This window comes from Polypterus senegalus, chromosome 15 (genome assembly GCF_016835505.1).
Source record: "Polypterus senegalus isolate Bchr_013 chromosome 15, ASM1683550v1, whole genome shotgun sequence".
Taxonomy (NCBI): domain Eukaryota; kingdom Metazoa; phylum Chordata; class Cladistia; order Polypteriformes; family Polypteridae; genus Polypterus; species Polypterus senegalus.
Window position 1 is genome coordinate 51,404,446 of NC_053168.1, and position 20,730 is coordinate 51,425,175.

At 37.3% G+C, this 20,730-nt stretch overlaps 1 protein-coding gene across 7 annotated transcripts in view; it reads right to left on the bottom strand.

The window, feature by feature from the left end:
- The window catches only part of mpp6b (membrane protein, palmitoylated 6b (MAGUK p55 subfamily member 6)), a 143,411-nt gene that overhangs the window by 10,394 nt on the left and 112,287 nt on the right, over positions 1 to 20,730 (bottom strand). For all 7 annotated transcript variants that reach the window (XM_039736181.1, XM_039736182.1, XM_039736185.1 and 4 more), the window contains exons 6-11: positions 18,384 to 18,515; positions 12,636 to 12,732; positions 10,563 to 10,631; positions 10,105 to 10,266; positions 7,529 to 7,731; positions 5,889 to 6,017 (exon numbers count right to left, since the gene is read on the bottom strand). In XM_039736181.1, coding sequence (XP_039592115.1) covers positions 5,889 to 6,017; positions 7,529 to 7,731; positions 10,105 to 10,266; positions 10,563 to 10,631; positions 12,636 to 12,732; positions 18,384 to 18,515 — 792 coding nt within the window. The remainder of the gene's footprint in view (positions 1 to 5,888; positions 6,018 to 7,528; positions 7,732 to 10,104; positions 10,267 to 10,562; positions 10,632 to 12,635; positions 12,733 to 18,383; positions 18,516 to 20,730) is intronic.

The following is a 20,730-nucleotide window of genomic DNA, read 5'->3' on the forward strand; positions in this document are numbered from 1 at the left end:
AATGGAAAAATAATTCATGCTTAATTAGTACTATCAAAATCAGACTCCAAGTATAATGTCAGGGCTAGATAATCAATGACATTAATCAAGATGCAAACTTTTCCAAATCTCATTAAAAGTATAACAAGACTTGTTTTTAAATCACGTTATTCAAAGTGTCACTTCACAGTTGTTCTGAGATTTATGCATCAGAAAACAACTTCATGAAAGGTAACATTGAATAAAACGAGACAGGTAGCCTCCGGCTTTCCATCTGTTACTTTAGGATTTCTGCAAACTCTGCCTTTGATGTTTCGTTTTCAAGGCATCTCACATAGACGATCAGACTTGCGTAACAAGGCTGGCTGCACTGTACTCACTTTGACATCAATCACTGTATACCGTTTTCTATGGTAGGCTAAATCTCAGTCACGGTATTTAAACATACGGTACATGTGTTTCCTGCTCTCTTTCTATTTTAGTTGCTGTGGTTTAAAAACTAAACAAATCCAAAAATATGGTGTGTTGCCCATTCATTTTTACCAATAACACATCATTACAGACTATCAATGTTCTGCTTCAGGCTTCCATTTCAAAGCTACATTAGAAGCTAAGCCACCAGAGCGTGTCATCATGGTCTGAAACATACACTTGAACATTTTGGAACTGTAAATGGTTAGCTACCACAACCATAGATACATTACATGTACGGAAGGAACATGACAGATCCATCTCACTAGTAGTGCTATTCCTTTATTCAACTGACTTTGTAAGCCACTAGACACTAAAAGTTAAAATGATTGAGCACTAAGTGACTGTTCAAGTCATTACACTCTCAATGCATGCACAACATATGCACTTTTATTTCTGAACTGTTGCTATAATTGCACAAACCTGGTATTAATGGTCTGTGATGGACTGCCACCTTATTCCTGCATTGAGCCTTGTGAATGCTGGGTTAGGCTCCAGCTGCCTCACGACCCTGTCGTGGATAAGCAGGGTTAGGAAAATGATTGAATGAACAACTGGATCAGTGGCAATAATGGTCTGCTTTGATTTCAATTTTGTCTTCAAGGAGGAGAAACTTTTTATTTGCCCTTTTTATGGCTAGCTTTGAAGGCCACACCCGTAAGGATCTGGTTGCTGCATAATTGCCTCTACATCTTGCTTTTCCAGCCTCGCTTAAAATAAAAGAACCAGGCCAGGGATGTGCAATGTTGGTTCTGGGGCTCCCAGATGACTGCAGTCATTTCTCCTCTGGCTGGTCTCATTGATTATCTTGCTTGTCTTCTTTTTATTTTGCTCTTCTGCATTTAGAAAAGTGCAGCTGTGCAAGACTTACATTTATTAATACATTTTAAAATAGTTGCATATTTGCCATAGTAGTTAACTCTCTTTTGTCATTTTCTTGTTATTTCACTTTTTTGTTCCTTAATTTTATCCTAATAATAACAACATTTATTAAAGAACGAAGTAGACACCAGAACAAATGACAAAGAATGATGAAAAGGCCTGACATGAGAAATTACAAATCTGAGTTTGCTAAATTTTATTGGAGCATAGCAAGCAGGTTTTTTGTGTTTGTGTCATTATTATCCTATTTTATTCCACTCTTCCAGATTCTTCCGGTTATTTACTAGTGGGTCTGACACAGTAAGTAACAACGCCTAAGGCAAGGCACATTTTTGACGCCTCACTCTATAAAACCTTACTAATCTTGAGACGACACAATGATTTCCCACACGATCCCAGGCTTTACAATGCAAGAAGTCCTCTCAAAACAACAACGACAATTAAATACAGGTAAAATTCCGTTACAACAAATATCTTTACAATGAAATTTTCATTACAACAAAGTATTTTTATGGTCCTGACAGTTTCCCCATATGACATGAGTCTATAGAAATCTCGTTACTAGGAAGTACATTCAGCAGATACTTTCATTACAAATTGACCTTGAAATGCTGGAGTGAATCATTCATAGAGCAGTTAGTTCAGTGGTCGCAGCTCAGTTGTGCACAACGATCCCCAAACAAATGTAAAAAAAAAAATTTTCTTTCTTCAAACTTTCCTCATACTGTTTTTTTGTTGTTTTTGTTTTCGGTGGTTTTCAGTGATACCTTTTGCTTATTGCTCGTCAACATTTGAAAAACATCCATTTTGTGGAATTTAACACATGCTATAGTTACGGCAGACACAAAAAAAACACGATAATAGTTTATATTAGAAAAAGAAAAACCTTTACATTTTTGCAGCTCTCGATTGCGGCAAAAAGAAAAGAGACTTTGCAAGTGAATTCGGAATTTCGCCATCGACAAATTTCTTGAAAGACCAAGCAAAAAATAAGAAAAATCTCGGGTTGCAAACGTATGTGAACTGCTGCATTTAAAGACATTGAAAAAGCCATTTTTATGTGGTTAAGTGATGCTCGTTCAAGAAACATTCCTATTAATGCAGCGCTCATTCAAGAAAACGTGAGGTTTCTAAAGTCTCTTGGGACCTCCCCCAACTGGACAACACGCCGAAGAGTGTCCCAAAGTGCAATCACCACATCTGTGGAAGAGTATGTATCCGTTGCCAGAACAACAGCAGGCTCACAGCTCTGCTGCAGCTGTTTAACGAAGCAAACTGAAAAAATCTCGATGGGTGATGCAAGGAACATTGTAAATGCAGGGAACAGATTACTCGAGATAGTAACCTGTCCACAACCCTTGTCTGACTGCTGTGTCTGTTTATAGGAGAGTGGCAGATCCCACTGCAATAAATAACCCTGCGGCTCATGTTTCAAACTGAATAAAGCTGTTTTTGCTAAAGTACTGAGACTCAGCCTCGTGTTTTGGGGGTGTAAGACAGGGACATATAGTGCGACCCCAATCTTTTAGGATTCGCTTCTGTGGCACTTGACTGCATCACTGTGAGCCTGCAGTTGCCCTGCCCCGGCAACAGACAAACAATCTTACATAGATGCGGCAATCGCGTTTTGGGACGCACTTCAGCGTGACGTTCCCGGTGGGGGGGATCCCAAAAGGGTTCAGAAACCTCAAATATAAAAAAGAAGAAAAGGATGATTCAGCTTCTAATTGCTAATTGTGCTGCCCACAACATGCTTCCGCGTTTAGATAATGTTCGCGTTGAATTCCTCCCACCCAATTGCCCAGCAGTGCTTCAGCCACTGGATTTGGGCATCATTCTCACCCTGAAAGTGTGTTATCGCAAGGAAATGCTGAGAAAAATTCTTGTCAGCATAACTTGTAGACAGGAGAAGATTAAAATTAACATGAAAGAAGCTATTGAAATGACTGTAAACGCCTGGATGTAAGTTAAAGATGGCACTATAGCATCAAATACAGAATCTCATTACAACAAAATATCTTTTAGGTTCCTGGCAGTTCGTTGTAATGGAATTTTACCTGTAAATATTATTTCTGGAAAATATGTTGAAGAATGAAAAAATATTAGACTTAAAGGAAAACAGCCCAGCGTTCCTGTTTGATCCCACTAAAAAAATATTGCAAAACTGAATGCTTAATAAACCTCACCAGTCTCACTGCTCCCGCACACTTCTCTAGATGCCTTGTCAGCTTCAAGCTGTCCTACTTTTTCTAAATAATCTGAGACACTAACAGACATCGTACATGTTACTGATACCTTAATAACATTCCCAAATTAACAAAATTAAATAATTAATATAAGCATGTATACAATATGATATCTGAAAATCTGACAACTGAATGCCAACATCATGCACTGATACTATGTAGCTCTGAAATGCGCATGTGACATTTTGGTTCATGGAAGCTGTCAATGTGAGTGTGGCAGGGCCATGTAACCGGCATTAAGCAAAATTTGAAACTTGAGTAATAAAAATATTTATCACTGTTTTTAAAGGTACCATATAAATAAGGAACTGATATGAATGTAATAAGAACATAAGAAATTTGACATAGAGAAGCTCATTCAGTCTAGCAAGCATCTTTTTTAGCTAATAGTGTTGCTATCCCAATTTCTCATCCACAGTTCTCATAAAGGTTGTAAAGATTTCTTCTTCAACATGTATCGGTAGTTTGTACCACAGTCCCACAACTCTTTGTGTTAAGAAGTGCTTCCTGGCTTCAATCCTAAATGCACTTCCCCTTAATTTCTAGTGATGTCCGCGAGTAAGTGATTCACTGTTTAGCTGAAAGATTCAGTTTTATCTACTTTATCAATGCTTTTGTGAATTTGAAGCCCTGGATGACGTCCCCACGCAATCTCCTCTCAGGTTAAATTCTCTGAGGCTGTCAAGGTACAGCATGTCAATAAGTCCTGGGATACACTTCATTGCTCTTGTCTCCACAGCTTCAAGTGTTATGTCTTTCTTGTAGTGTGTTGACCAGGACTTGTTTCCAATACTCCAGAGACATAGAAGGCCTCTCAAATAAGTTAAATAGTCTAAGCATAATTGTAACTTGATTTATATTCAACAGATTTAACTAAATAAACTAACATTTTATTTGCCTTTATAATTGCTGCTGCTCAATGCATAGAAACTGGAAACACTGTGTTAACATAAACCCTTAAGTACTCGTCAGAGGTTGTGCATTGTGTATTTATAACTGACGTACATCTTACCCACGAGCAACACGTTGCATTTTTCTACATTAAACTGCATTTTCCAAGTGATTGAATTCATTTTGCTGTCTCATAGGTATATGAATTCCTCCAATTTTAGTTTTCAAGCTTTATACGTAACTCTTTTTTCTATTTTTATTTCGTGGTGTTTAAAAAACATATATATATTGTTGCATGAACAAGCTGTCTTTCCCAAGTGCCACCTGAGTATTATAAAGTCGCTGCAGCTTTTGTTGTTGACATCATCAGGATACAATTAAGGGAGCAAACTTCACATAAAATGTAGAATAAATAGGAAAACAACAAAAGAGAATTAAGAACTTAAAACTAGGGCAAAAGTGTCTACATTTTTAGGGATGTAAATCTCACACTACTGCTTTCTGTCAAAGAATTAGTGAGATGGACTACAGATTCGTTCTTTGTGATTAGTCAATACTATTTCACCAAGCATTTAATCGCTGTTTGTAGCCACACTTTTCCTGCAGTCTCTTCTACAAATTAGGTGCTGTTCATCTTTGTGCATTTCACCAATGAAGCAACTGAATGCATCAGATCCTCGCTAAGTAATAAATAGTGCATCACGGAAAGGGACTCTTCTCTACGTGAAGGTTCAACAGTCAGAACTGAGCGCTCACATTCATCTACTCCAACTGATGGCATATTATCTAATAACATTTCTAGCAATGTCCCCACATGGATCACAGCTGCGACTCTCACAGTTCTGAGGATCACAATTATACTCTTTAAGTATGAGTCCCAAAGTAGCGGCTAGAGCAGCAAACAGCTGAACAGACAAATTAGAAACTTTTAATTCAACTTATGTTCAAACTGTAAAAACATTCAAACAGATTTTTAGACCTTTGCGTGATAGCTCTAGTAGAAAGAGTGTGCACCATTTGTGTGATTGAGCTTATTTTTCATGACTGGTGATGTGGTCACTCCCTGTTTAGACCAAGATGAAAGATGGTGTCTTCCCCTTTGTTAGACGGCAAAAAAAGAGTTTCCCAGCAGTTCCTCCAGGCGGCTTTTTATTTTCCATTTGTCTGAATTTATCCTTTCCGTATGCCTACAATTTGCTTTCTGCTGCCATGCTTGGCTGGCTTTCAATTTTCTGCCACTTGCACTTCAGGGGTAGAGTACGCAACTCTTACTCAGAGAAAGTCAATTTCACCAGACATGCCTGTATATACTGCGGAGATGAACACCGTCAATAGGAGGACAGTTAGAATCTTTAAAGATAACTACTGAAGGCAAATAAAGCCATATACCCAATATTAAGATCTGAAAGTCTGCCTTACTGTTAAAAGCTTAGTGGTTATTCCTGCATCAACAACTGCTTTATGCATCGAGCGTAGTGTATCCAGCTCAGGAGCAGCAATAAATACAACATATGGCATGAACTCGGATGTCTTCAGAATCTTCAGAGCCTGTAGAGGAATTTAAAAAAAAAGAAAAAAAAAAAAGAAATCAACTGTCAACTTTAGTCTTGATACTCAAAGTAGTGCATCACAAAGAGATAGACAGGGAGATACAGTAGTACTTTATTTGTCCAAATGGGAAAATCTAGCTTTTCACAGAAGCCCAACAAATAAATAAAAAGACAAGTGTCAACACCCTCTAACGAATACATAACAGAATTACTAAAAAGAAGAAAACCTCTGACTTGCCCCAAGGATAAAGGAGCAGTCACATTCAACGTGGGGCACTATAAAGGCGAATTGCCATTGTTATAAAGGAGCCCCAGCAGTGTTTCTTGACACATTTCTGCTGAATAATCTGTTCTGTGAAAGTCCTCAATGAGAAAGTGTCATAATTAATTTTTCTACTAATTATTTCAAATTTCACTTTCAGAAAAAGTGTTGTAAGAGGAACTAAAATTAGCTTTGCTTCTCCCAATTTAGTTCTTGATGGCAAATAGCATTCATCAGACACTACCCACAAATGTCAGTATTAGTAGCACTTAAAATGATTGCATTATTTAAAGAATCATTCTAAAAACAGTAATGGCGTACTGCACGATAAAGTGCAGTGAATACACTTGACTTGAGCATTCATAGTTTTCAGACTCTCTCTCTGTCTCTGTTTAGCATTCGTTTGCTCAGAGGATGATGCGCTTGCTGCTTCCTGAGCAGCTCCTCTTTTCTCCACCCTAGTGGCCCGCTGTTTCTCTTCTTTCATTGGCATCTTTTCGCATTAAAACTGATTAAGTTAATTTTTGTGTTGCAATAACTTAGTACGTTTTCTTTAAATTTTCACTTAATCTGGCACTTAAGAATGATTAGCGAAGGTGGTAGGGAATGAGAACAGCGCCCATACGCATGCGCCGCACGGCTGCCCTGCTGCCGAGAGTTGAATCTACAATAAAATAAAATGAAAATAAAAAGAGTAATAAAAATCATCACCCCGAAAGCAGATAGTAGACATCACATAGTATATGTGTGCCAAATTCAATAGGTGAAACGGTTTGCGAGCTACAGGTGTAGCTAGGTGCAGGTAAAATCTTGGACAGACAAACAAACAGCCACGGTAGCGTATTATATAAGAAGATAGCAATCCACAGTATTGAATGAATTAAAAGAAATTAAATTGCTACTCTAATGAATGCAAAATCCCAGCAAGTTCTTCACTAAGGTTTACTTTTGGTTCATCAAAATTAAGGAACTGATTTTATAGGACCGCTTTACGTACATGAGCTCTCAAGACACATCGAGGAATTATTATTTCATCAACTCTAACCAAAAAATGTGGAGTAAACAGGAGTTTTATGGCATTTATAAGGGTACCTCTTTAAAATCTACACTTTTGAAATTATGATGGATTAGAAAATACAGTTTTTCCCTCATTTCCTGGACTCTCATTAAAATTTTTTCATTTCAAACACTGCCTTTTGCTTTAAAATGCAGCCAATCCTAATGTCCGATTCAAGAATTTTGCTTACCTGGGGGTTAACATCTAGAATGCATGTTTTTCCTGCATTGACGACTTCATGAATGGAGTCTATCTTGGTACCATACAGATTTGACTCATATTCTCCATGTTCCAGGTAGCGACCAGCTTTAATGTCAGTTTCCATCTCCACTCTTGACACAAATCTGTAAGCCTGGCCATCTTTTTCATCATCTCTTGGTCGCCTTGAAGTAACTGAATGGTTAAAGTAACCAAAAAAAAAACAAAAAAAAAAAAAACAAAACAAAATCACAATAAAAACAAAGATATATACAATGACTAAAATGAAAACTGGGTTCTGAAAGGATCATTACATGGCATATTCTTTTAAATAATAAAAAGAAACAAATGTGACAACTGTGCACAAGCACAAGCAATGCCTAAAAGCACACTGTTCCCCAAATTATTAATACAAGAGTTTTTAATGATAAAACTTCATTGTGTAATTTGCTTTGACTGTTAGTATGTCAATTTTTGAATGTACTGACATGAAGAGTAGCACATACTCTTCCAGACATCCGCATTAGCTTCATCCACTGAAGGCTGTTGGGCCGGTTCCCCCTCACATGTCCAGAGTTCTGTGTTTAAGTCCACATGTATTTTGCACATTCTCTCCATGTCTGTGTGAGTTTTTCTCTGTGACAGCAGCATGTAGTATACCTCAAGTCATGCCAGTGTACTGCCTTTCAGAATTTCCTAGCATTTGATCAAAAACACTAAATTGCTACCATATTACATGCATTAGTGCACCAGGAAAGGAAGCCAAGAAAGGGCTTGCATGTGCATGGTGTAGTCACATGTGTGGATGGCTGTGGATCTTTCTAATCTCCACTTCTCGTCCTCATGAAGACAGGCTGGCTGCAAACCCGGGGTCTAAAAGTCACAAAAGGACACTTATATAATTTCCCTCTGCATCTCAGATTACACAGCAGCCATATCTCTCCCTGACCCTTTGCTCTGCTCTCACCTCCTGTTACAATGCCACAACCCACATTTTTCAACATACTAGACATCTGTGATTGCAGGATGGGGGATTAATGTAAAAAAACAAACCAGAGATAAAATTAACAAGGAAAGAAAAGAAGAAGAAAGTTGTGTTATGTTGCCTGCATGTCTGTAGAATTTGCTTTGCCTATGCTATACAATACTCCTTTTAATAAAAAAATACTTTGGAGACAACTGAGCTGGTTTTAACTACATGGTTGGTAAATTGTAGCTAGAACATTTTTAGATGTTCAGCTTCCTACAAACACCAGCAGTGAAGCAGGATCACTTTTAAAATGCCAGATTTGTTATTTTCTGTGTGATGAAGACACAAAGAACATTGCTTCTGAATCACTGATTATAAGATGTCCACTTCACTGCTATTGAAGTTTCCATACTGATGTGTCTTTACCACCAGAGAAGGAAGAGGGGATCATGAGATTAACCTATAATTTGGTGCCGGGGGAGCAGTTTTTATTAACACTGTAGCAGACTGGGTTGACAAGTCATGAAGAACACCCTTAGATAAAAGCTTTTAGTTTACTTGTCAGTCAGCATGCCTACTCTTCTCTATGGCTATAAGATCTCAGTGGTGACCAAAGGAAGGCAAGTACAATTAGCAGAAATTACATTCCTGTGCTCACAGTTGGCTTCACAATAATATGGAAAGGCCTCAGAGTACAAATACTGCTCTTCTAGTTCAGCCACTGGGAGAAGATCTGGGATATCTATTGTGTAGAGACTGATGCTCATGACAGAATGGCCTGATTTGTCAAGTTTGACATGTTGCCACTATAACCTTTAACAGAGATTTTCAGTCGCAGATTTAATTTACATCTCAGAAAAATGGAGGCAGTTGCAGCTCTAATCTTTCGTGAACCCCAATCACACAGTCTGACAGCCCCAACGAGTCACCCTGATGAAATCAAACAGCTTTAATATTGTCTTAAGTTTCAGGGGCAGACCACCAATGAATGCCCACCAGCAAGTACAATGAATATTAATGTAGCTTACAAGAAATAAGGAACCAGAGTTTTGGACTTTGCAAACAAAAGAAAATGTCATTTTTCAGATATTTCATGTTTTATTTACACAAAAGAATGTTAAAAAAGATTAAAAAATAAAGGGCAGAGATTGCGCCTGGACTCGCAGTACTGGTAAATCCTTCACACAGGCGCCGCTCTGTTAGGCAGAATGTTATTGTTTGTCCAAAAAAAAAAAAAAAAAACTGTGATGGAAAGTCATGAAACAATCAGGTAACTTGTATCCCCTGCGATTCCTAGTCATGTAAACAAAAATACACAGATCAGCAACTGCAGTCATCAAGTTTGACACCCCTTTAACTAGAAGTTGTGTACTGTGACAAGCACATGGAGAACGATGTGAAGCATGCATTTTATTAAGTCAAACCTGTTAATCTTTTGGGTTTAACCACAAGGACTGTTAATCATTATAAGAACCTCCGAGTCAGATAAATGTGAGTAAACCAAAAAAAATCCTTAAGCTGTATGCTCCTTCAAAAAATATACCTCATTTACCAAATGTAGTGAATTTTTTAAATGCAAAAAAAAATAAAAAACTTACATGGTACTGTTGTTCCAAATTTGGAAGGATTAAGTACTATAAGTCTGTTTTTCAAACTTCTCCGGCCAACCCCCTGGGCTCCAATTAATACTAGTGTTTTCCTCTGAAATGGAGGCATTTTGGCCACCTCTTCATAAATCTGCAGTTCGTGGCGATCAAACTCTGAAGTAAAAACATGATAACTGAGATCAGTTCATTTTAGATTACAGTACACCATTTTATTGCAATTAAAGAACACAGATGACAAGTGATTTGAAAATTGACTCTTTGGCACTTCTGACATGAAGCAATTAAAGAGAATTAAAAAAAAATCAATCCTCTAATGATATCCAATAAAAATGAGATAACTCTTCTGTTTTAAGCAAAGAGCACAAATTTTAAGTACAAATAAATTTTCTATATTTTTTCTGTAAATGAGAACAAAAGTAAATTAAAACAATGACAAACCAATAACAAACCTGCATTCCTCGCTGTGAGGTACATCATTTTTTTCTTCTTTTTGCCACTAATAGTTCCACAGAGGACTCCTATAGATCAGAGAAAAATGAGCTGTTATCAAGTGCTGCCATATGCAAACACTCAATATTGACTTTTTTCCGCATAGAAGCCGATTTTTGCAATATATTTTTCACACTTGAAGAAACATGTTCACAGTAGATTTGCAATTCACAGTGCTCTTGCATTTATGCATGAAGCATTTTAGACTGCATATACCTTAGAAATCGACATTTTGAAATATGCAGATTAAAATCCCTTATGACGTATATATCTGAATAGAAATGGAATAATATGCATACAATTAAAACAGCGGTCCTTTCTAAAACGTGCACCTTTTATTCAAGTTCATCTTCAGAATCAGAGGCACCGGCAAGGTCAGATTCTTTTTAATCTTGTGATAATTAAATAACACATTGCACAACATGGACAAATATAATCGTAAAGTTTTAAATATAATTAGTGAAGCATATTTAATGCACTTTTGGGAGGTCAAAAAAAGAAAAATCATAAAACTGTCCCAACCTTACAGCAGGATGAGGCTGCAGAAGTGTTTATAAATGTGAAGGGCTATTTAATCTTCAAAAAGATACAACAGCATTTGTTCCACTTTTGGATTGTTTTGGATGCATGAAAATTTGGGAACTTCAGTAAGGAAAAAATATAGTCTGATCCAAAAATCCATTTTTACCCATTTTTATCTACTGTATGAGAGGTCCCAGAATGACTACAGGATCTCAAAGACTATGTGTCCAGACTACCTTGTTTTAGAAACTACAATGGTCTCCCTTTTCCACCTTTCGTCCATACTACCCCCACATTTTCAAACCCCAAAAACTTTGACTTTAAAAAACAGTCTTCAGACCTATATATTTCTGAAAACACAGCTTGTGCACTGCAGTTTAGATGGGCAAAAACATACATTTTTGAAAATGCAGACTCTAAGCCCTTCCCTAATTGGATCCTGCTCATTACAACATCTCAAAACTTGATCGGTCACCTTCATGGAAGAAAACCATTTTCCACCATGACAGACACAGAGGAATTGGTCTTCTTAGTGTTTGTTGAGTTGCTCACCTGTATGCAGCTAAATTGAATTCTGAATGCAACACACATTCACAAAACGCAAATAATACATCCTGGTATTATCACCCCTTCATGGATTGCTAGTTTTGAACAAGGTGTCTGGACTTACTCTTAGCAAAAATCTAAAACTACGTATGGACAGAGAATGTCAACGACTAAATCATATACGTTTTCAGTCGGGTTAGTGTGCACAGAGATCATTTTGAAAACAATGTGAAAACACTACTGTGGACAGAGATTATTTTCTTTTAAAAACGCAATGTGGATATGGCCTAAGTGATTATCCTATTTTGTCATGTTGTCTTTGCTATCAACTTGTGGGTGGGAGTGGGGATGAGACTGGGGTTTATGGCGTCACAATGCTGCTGCCTCACATCTCCAGTCTGTGGAGATGGCAAGTCCCCACCATGTGTAAATGGGGGTTTTCTCTGTCCTCAAAGCTATGTAAAAAAAAGCCGACTATACATCAACCCCCTGTGAATACATTAAGTTAAATGATTGAGTGTGCCCCCCATAGTGGCCTACGGGCTTGTCCAAAGTTAATTACTGCCTATTGAGAAAAGTTACTGGGATAGCTCCTGCCATCAAGTATTGAAATAAGTGCATCTGGAAAATGAATGTGCCAGAGAATTAATAAATCAGAGACATTTCAATCACTGGTATAACAGATTGATGGAAAGAAATGGCTAAGCATGCAAAAAACACATCTGATTTTATATATTCAAAGATTTCATAAAATAAATAACAGTTTGCCAAAATACTAGTCATGGTCTGTAAATTTCAAATCAATGGTGTGCTTCCTCCAATATCTACAAAATGATTGCTATGAATCTGTATTTATTGTACTCTAGACGTTTAATAATTATATCAGTAAGATATATGAAGACAATATTATTAACAATACTGTAAAGGTACTCATTTACTTTCTGCCATTTGATGTAATGCAGTACCTGAGCCATCCCAGTCTCTCCGCACAAATGCTTTTCTTTTTTCTTCCAGGAACTGGCTTGGAATAAGTCCTGTCATCCCTCCAACCACATGACAAGCCTGCAATGGCAAATATTTAACATGGGCTTTAGAGTCGAGGAAAAGCCAGGTCCCCTGCCAATGTGAGTCCATTGGGGGAGGTTATGAAGCCCATACATATAAACTGTTAATAAATATCTAAACAACATCACCCTAAAATAAAACCAACTTATGCAACTATGACAGAAAAAATTTTTTTGTCAGTGATGATCCATTATTAGCTCAGTGTTTAGGAATACATCGTTTGGTTATAATATAGTGTGGTAATAGTATCATATTAATACTAAACCTCTTAAGGTATTTGAAACTGTAGAAATATATCAAGAAGTAAAAGAATTAAGTGAAGAAAACCACTAACCTATTTTTTTGACTTCTACCTCTATTTCATCAGTTAAGCAATAAAAAACTTCAAATTAAAACCTTTACAATACAGGAATTAACAGCAATACAAGAAAAATTGAAGTTAAAGTAGCATCAGACCTACAGTTGAAACAATAAAAAATAAATAAATGGAGTGAAAAGGGCTCATTCTTCTAACTCTGAAACACTTCCAAAGATACTATAAGTAAAGCAGCAAATTAATTTTTAATTAATTATTTCTTCTTGTCGCATACCAGCAAGTTGGGATCATCATCGCAAACTCTTCCTTCACTTGCAGCCCAGAAGACTATGCCCACTAATGTCACTTCTTATTTGGCCCCGGAGAACCCATTTCTTTTACCCAGCAGGCTATTGCAAGAACTGTGCTGCCGGAAGGCACCGTTCATTTACAAACTAGAGAAAGAAGAGCATGAACCCCTTCACTTTTATAGCATCTCTCTGCTGTAACATCAGCACAGTATCCACTTCTCTTGGTTACTAAATGCTGTTTCAGGCAGCAATTTAGTATCTATGAGAATATGAACACATATGACACAACTATACCGCAGTTTTTATCAGGGCTTCTTCCCCTACAAGGTTTCAGTCAACTGGACCATAGAAAGAGCAAAATCATGCTAATCTGTGTTTTGTTTTAAATAAAATAAAGCTGTGCTTTTTAATACATTCTTGTTTTTATAATGGTGTGAAAGAGTGGTGGCATGTTGCATTTTGAATTTCAATGGAGTTTGTACACGTATCAACAACTACAACTACGACTACTACAACTACTACTACAACAAAAAACGTGCGGAATTGCCAGGGTTTGTGGTTTATGTTGTTATCATACACTTCAAACTGCTGAACACTTCTACTCTGTGGATGGAATTACTGTCATCCTGAAAATTCCAATACCATCAACATAGCTTGACCTCACACAAACCAGTTGGACTATATCATGTCCCAAAAATACAATTCACATCATAACAGAAAAAACACAAGCCTTCACTGTGGCAAACCAGCAATTGATGTTTAACACCTCTGATATGTACTGCTCACACACTTATCAGGTGGGTCAGAATAAGGTCAAGAATGGCTTGGATTGTGCGGCTTTTCACTACTGACCAGCAAAATGTGCCTGGTGTTCTTTATCCAACTTTAACCCAATTTCCTACCTGACCCACTGCATCAAATACTCTAAGACGAAACCAAAAAAAAAAAAAAAACCACAAACAATAAGGAACTACACTGGAATACTTATGTTATGTAGAATGTCCAGTGAGGGCTGAGTGGTCTTTTGGCCTTGGAAATTGTGCACATTTTTTTTTCCAGTTTAACTGGAGCTTTTGTCTTCTCTCATGTCCTCTCCATCTCACCTTATCATTGGACTCATCTTTGGAGATTTAATTCCAGATTCTATATATGAGGACTCTACTCCTCTATTATATACAGTCATATGAAAAAGTTTGGGAACCCCTCTTAATTCTTTGGATTTTTGTTTATCATCAGCTGAGCTTTCAAAGTAGCAACTTCCTTTTAATATATGCCATGCCTTATGGAAACAGTAGTATTTCAGCAGTGACATTACGTTTATTGGATTAACAGAAAATATGCAACATGCATCATAACAAAATTAGACAGGTACATAAATTTGGGCACCCCAACAGAGATATTACATCAATACTTAGTTGAGCCTCCTTTTGCAAATATAATAGCCTCTAGACACCACCTATAGCCTTTGATGAGTGTCTGTATTCTGGATGGAGGTATTTTTGACCATTCTTCCATACAAAATCTCTCCAGTTCAGTTAACTTTGATGGCCACTGAGCATGGACAGCCTGATTCAAATCATCCCATAAATTTTTGATGATATTCAAGTCAGGGGACTGTGATGACCATTCCAGAACATTGCACTTCTCCCTCAGCATGAATGCCTTTGTAGATTTTGAACTGTGTTTTGGGTCATTGTCTTGTTGGAATATCCAACCCCTGTATAACTTCAACTTTGTGACTGATGCTTGAACATTATCCTGAAGAATTTGTTGATATTGGTTTGAATTCATCCAACCCTCAACTTTAACAAGGACCCCAGTCCCTGAACCAGCCACACAGCGCCACAGCATGATGGAACCTCAACCAAATTTGATAGTAGGTAGCAGGTGTTCTTGGAATGCGCTGTTGTTCTTCCGCCATGCAAAGTGCTTTTTCTCATCAGTCCAAAGCACTTTGTTCCAAAATTAACCTTGCTTGTCTAAATGAGCATTTGCATACAACAAGCGACTCTGTTTGTGGCGTGAGTGCAGAAAGGGCTTCTTTCTCATCACCCTGCCATACTGATATTTTTTGTGCAAATTGCAATGAATTGTAGAACGATGTAAAGATGCACCATCTGCAGCAAGATGTTCTTGAAGTTCTTTGGAGGAGATCTGTGGTTTGTCTGTAACCATTCTCACAATCCTGCACATATGCTGCTCCTGTACTTTTCTTGGCCTCCCAGACGTGGGTTTAACAGCAACTGTGCCTGTGGCCTTCCATTTCCGGATTACCTTCCTTACAGTTGAAACTGACAGTTTAACCCTCTGAGATATCTTTTTGTAGCCTTCCCCTAAACCATGATACTGAGCAATCTTTGTTTTCAGATATTTTGAGAGTTGCTTTGAGGATCCCATGCTTTCACTCTTCAGAGGAGAGTCAAATGGAAGCACAACTTGCAATTGACCACCTTAAATACCTTTTCTCATGATTGGACACACTTGTCTATGAGGTGCAAGGCTTAATGAGCTAATCCAACCACTTTGGTGTTGTAAGTAATCAGTATTGAGCAGTTACAGGCATTCAAATCAGCAAAATTAAATGGATGCCCAAATTTTTACACAGCCAGTTTTCACATTTGATTTTATTTCATACAACATACATACATGCATAAATACTGCTTCACTAAAAATCTTTGTTCGGAAAACACCCCAGTACTCAGATGTTCTTAGGAAATGAAAGACATACTACTGTTATCTTTTTTGTTGAAGTAGAGTAAATTATTATGCAGGCTGAGAGGGATTCCCAAACTTTTTCATATGACTGTATCTGTTATATATAGTTATCATATGTATGTATTATTTATTTTTTGCATTTTATCTATTAATTATTATTATTTTCTAACTTTGTTTATCTTTGCTTAATTATTTGCAAATTATTTTTTTGACATCCTGTAAAGCTACATCCTGTGTATGAAAATGTGCTATAGAAATAAATGCTGTTATTGTTGCAAAAGGGCGTTCATGGATTCTCAAGCATTTAGCTCCAGGTAGCTTTTCCAGTCACTTGTACACACCAACTACTAAAAATGGTATAAATCCAAACAGGATTATTTTAAACATGCTTTTATGAATTATTGTGAATAGCACTTTTTTTTTTTTTTTTAAACTTTTAAAATGTACTCAACTTCAAATCAAAACAAATCTCAATTATTGTGCTTATCCTCACACAAATCACTATCTTACAGACAGACCCCAGTATGTGCGTCTCGGGAACTGCAGGTCTGACACTGTGGTCAGCAGCACAGGAGCGCCGCAGGGGACTGTGCTTTCTCCGGTCCTGTTCAGCCTATATACATCGGACTTTCAATACAACTCGGAGTCTTGCCATGTGCAAATGTTTGCTGACGACACTGCTATCGTGGGCTGCATCAGGAGTGGGCAGGAGGAGGAGTATAGGAACCTAACCAAGGACATTGTTAAATGGTGCGACTCAAACCACCTACACCTGAACACCAGCAAAACCAAGGAGCTGGTGGTAGATTCATGGACCCCGTGATCATCAGAGGCGACTGTGTGCAGAGGGTACAGACCTATAAATACCTGATAGTGCAGCTGGATGATAAACTGGACTGGACTGCCAATACTGATTCTCTGTGCAAGAGAGGACAGAGCCGACTATACTTCCTTAGCAGGCTGGCGTCCCTCAACATCTGCAATAAGATGCTGCAGATGTTCTATCAGACGGTTGTGGCGAGCACTCTCTTCTACGCGGTGATGTGCTGGGTAGGCAGCATAAAAAAAAAGGGACGCCTCATGCCTGGACCAACTGGTGAGGAAGGCAGGCTCTATTTTAGGCATGGAGCTGGACAGTTTGACATCTGTGGCGGAGCAACAGGTGCTGAGTAAACTCCTGTTAATCATGGAGAATCCACTGCATCCACTGAATAGTATCATCTCCAGACAGAGGAGCATTTTCAGTGACAGACTGCTGTCACTGTCCTGCTCCACTGACAGAATGAGGAAATCGTTCCTCCCCAACACTATGCGACTTTTCAATTCCACCCGGGTTTTTGGGTAAATGTTAACACTATACAAGATTATAGACTGTTATACCTGCCTCGCACTCTCCACCTTGCATTTTTTTTTAACTTGCATTGCGTTTTTATCACTCTAATTAATATTGGTTTTATCAGTATGTTGCTGCTGGAGTATGTGAATTTCCCCTTGGGGATTAATAAAGTTTCTATCTATCTATCTATCTAATTCTGCTATGCAGGCTTAAACCTCCCTCACGCACAGAACTTGACAGACCCGTGGTCAAAACAAGGCCGCTAAGAGATGCTTAGGTTTTTCTAAGAAGTACTTATGAGTTCAGTGGAACCACAGTCAAGCAGTTAAGGGCACATGAAGCATTCAAGGTTATCGTCTTTAGCATTAAAATATTCACAGAGGTTAAATTCAACAGTACTGAAATCTCACCCATCATGTTACAAAAAAAAAAGTAAAATTCTAATAAGGATAAAAATGAATGACTGGTATTATTTAAATCTTTTGGGTGATGGATAGTTGTGGACACAAAAGCAAACAAACATTCTTTGTGTTTGTAATTTGCAGTGATATATTTTTGCAACATTTGATTCATAAATGAGTCTGTTGATAACAACACCAGTAAATCACAGTCTTCATTTAGAAGTTGTCACAGTTCATTTTTGTGACATCCAACCTGAGATTATAAAGGAAAACCCAGAGGGGAATATGCAAGGAGCACCTATTCTCCAAACTGGAAAGGGTACTCCACCCTTTTCTGGCTGAGAACCATAACCTCCATTACCAAAATTAGCAAATTTCTTTTTACCTAGTGATTTTAGCCCCACAACACTGGACAGAGTATGTTTCAAGCAGAAAATATTGCTGGTTACTTTAAGGATAATCAAATAAAGAGCAGAAACTACATACTGAAAACTTGTGTGAGTAGGGATTCATCAGTGTGAATGTAGTTATTTTATCTAAATTAACAAGACATATCAGTACCTTCAAAACAGTAAACACTGCATACAAACCTGCCACCAATTTGAATCTTCACGGTTGACAATTTGCATGATGTCTCCTCTTGAAAATTTAAGGCCTGCTTCTTTGCAAGGAATTAAATTGTCATTTCCAGGATTATAGTCAAAATGTGCTTTTACATATACCTGTGACAAAATACAATTATTGGATATTACAAAATAAAGAAATAACATATTTTCAACTGTTTTGATAGCTCTAGGGCCCTCAGCCTAATTCTCTATCCAGTTCATATTATTTGGGTCTTCCAGTTTTTCTGCCAGTTTAGTCTTGCATCCCACTAACAAGCTTCCTAGATTACACTTTGACACTCAATGGGTCTAGAATGAGCAAGAGAGGCGGCATGAATACACCTGCCCAGTGTTGAAAATCATCCTGTATAGGGTTTCTTCCCAGCTTGAACACAAAGCTATATAGTGTTATATACTGTATAGTGCTAGGCTCTGGAGAATTGTAATCTTATTATGGAAAGGTGAGTCTGGAAAAACTAGTGCATGAATAAATGGCACACTACACTTTTTGTTATTCTCCTTGTCTATGTTTGATACAACATCTACCCTATGATGAAATGAGCCTTCTAGATGAAGAGGACATTCATCAAATTGGGCTGAGGATGTTTAAAGACTCTATCTGAAATAATTAACAGCTTCCTTAGGAAAATGGAGTATATTTTGAGCACGAAAAAAAAGCAAAAAATGTATTCAGTCTCAACATATTAATTGGTCTAATGCTTTACATCGGGGCCACCAGCTACAATCCTTGAACACTACTGTGGCTGCAGGTTTTTCTTGCTGTTATTTTCTTCATCTGTGAGCACCAATTTTTTATGTAAATTGACTTATTTTACCTTTGTTTTAATTGCAGTGTTTTTGAAGACTCAGTCCTCTGAAATGCTTTTTCCTTAAATGGAAGCCAAACAAAAATGAGGTGTGAAGCGAGATAACAGATGACCCGTTAAGTTGCTGCCCCAAACTCCCAACTAATTTCACTCCAAACAGTTTGCTAATAAGACATCGATTAACATAACCTGTTATTTAATTCCATGGCTTGTTGGGACTCTCATTCTGACAGCTGACATTTCTAAATCTGTTACCCTTCTTAGAACACTGACCAAATGTTTTTGCTGACCTGGACATTACTAAGGCCTTGACCTTTCTTTATTTTCAGATATTGGGTCAGCTGGTCAACAGTCTGCATCTCATTATAAATGGGTTATTGAATGATGAATGAAATTAGCAGCAAAAACTGGTCACTAACTTAAGAAAATGGTTATAATGAAAACCTCCAGCCACTTTAGCCCTGCAGGATCAAAGTTGGACACCCTTGACTATATAACCCAAAAAAAAAAAAAAAAATCAAAACAAATCTACAGTACCTGAAACATTTACTGATTACATTCAAGAAAATCAAATCAGAATTTCTTTTGAAATTCTATGTGACATAGGGTGGGTTTCATACTGTACGAACAAATAGATAAAATAAGTATAATTCCTAAGTCAGCTGGCAATATCAGGTTCTTTTCACCTTTATTTCTTCTATAAGAATGTAGAACTTCGGATTTCATTTTGCTAACTTAGAATTACTGAACAGGCTCTGAAATTTAGGTTCTCAATTTTAAAAACAAACTTAATGACCAACATTTTAATTTGATGCATCTTGTCTTTTGTAGCATTTTTACATTTATAAAGCTCTCCCACAAAAAGCAGACCACATCAGTTACTGAGTGTATAAAAGTGGAGGAACCCACTATAAGCAAAACCAGAAACTGCAGCTCATTATTTCTAGTACCCTGGAACAAAATAACTTTATAAGTTAAGAAAACATACTGTATTTTATCTTCAGAAACTAAACATACCGAGTTTCCAAAACAGTGATCCATCAATAGAAGTTGGCATTTTCATAATAGGTTGCCACACACTATATCATCAGGGGGAATCTTGTTCAGAATGAAAAAAATAAATGAATGTAGTGACCTTGTGCTGACTTGGTCAATCTTACTATGGGCAACAGATCCTGCAATAACATGGTATGAAGAGATGATGCCACACAGGTACCCTAAAAATGGCGGTCACACAGCCTGCCTTAAAACTGAGTGCTCAGATGCAGAGACCTCATTACTTATGTAATTTGGTTGAACGAAACTGAGAAGCTGTTTTTAAAAGATCAATAAATTTGTATCTACAAGATGGTAAAAAAATACCATATTTAGAAGACATTTTTCTGAACAAGTCTAAGTACATAGTGCTACATCCAGCCAGAAGACTGGTGTTAATTAAAAATAAATGGATACATGTGTACATTATGTGTTTATTCTGCTGCTAAAAAAGAATGCCCGATAGTATT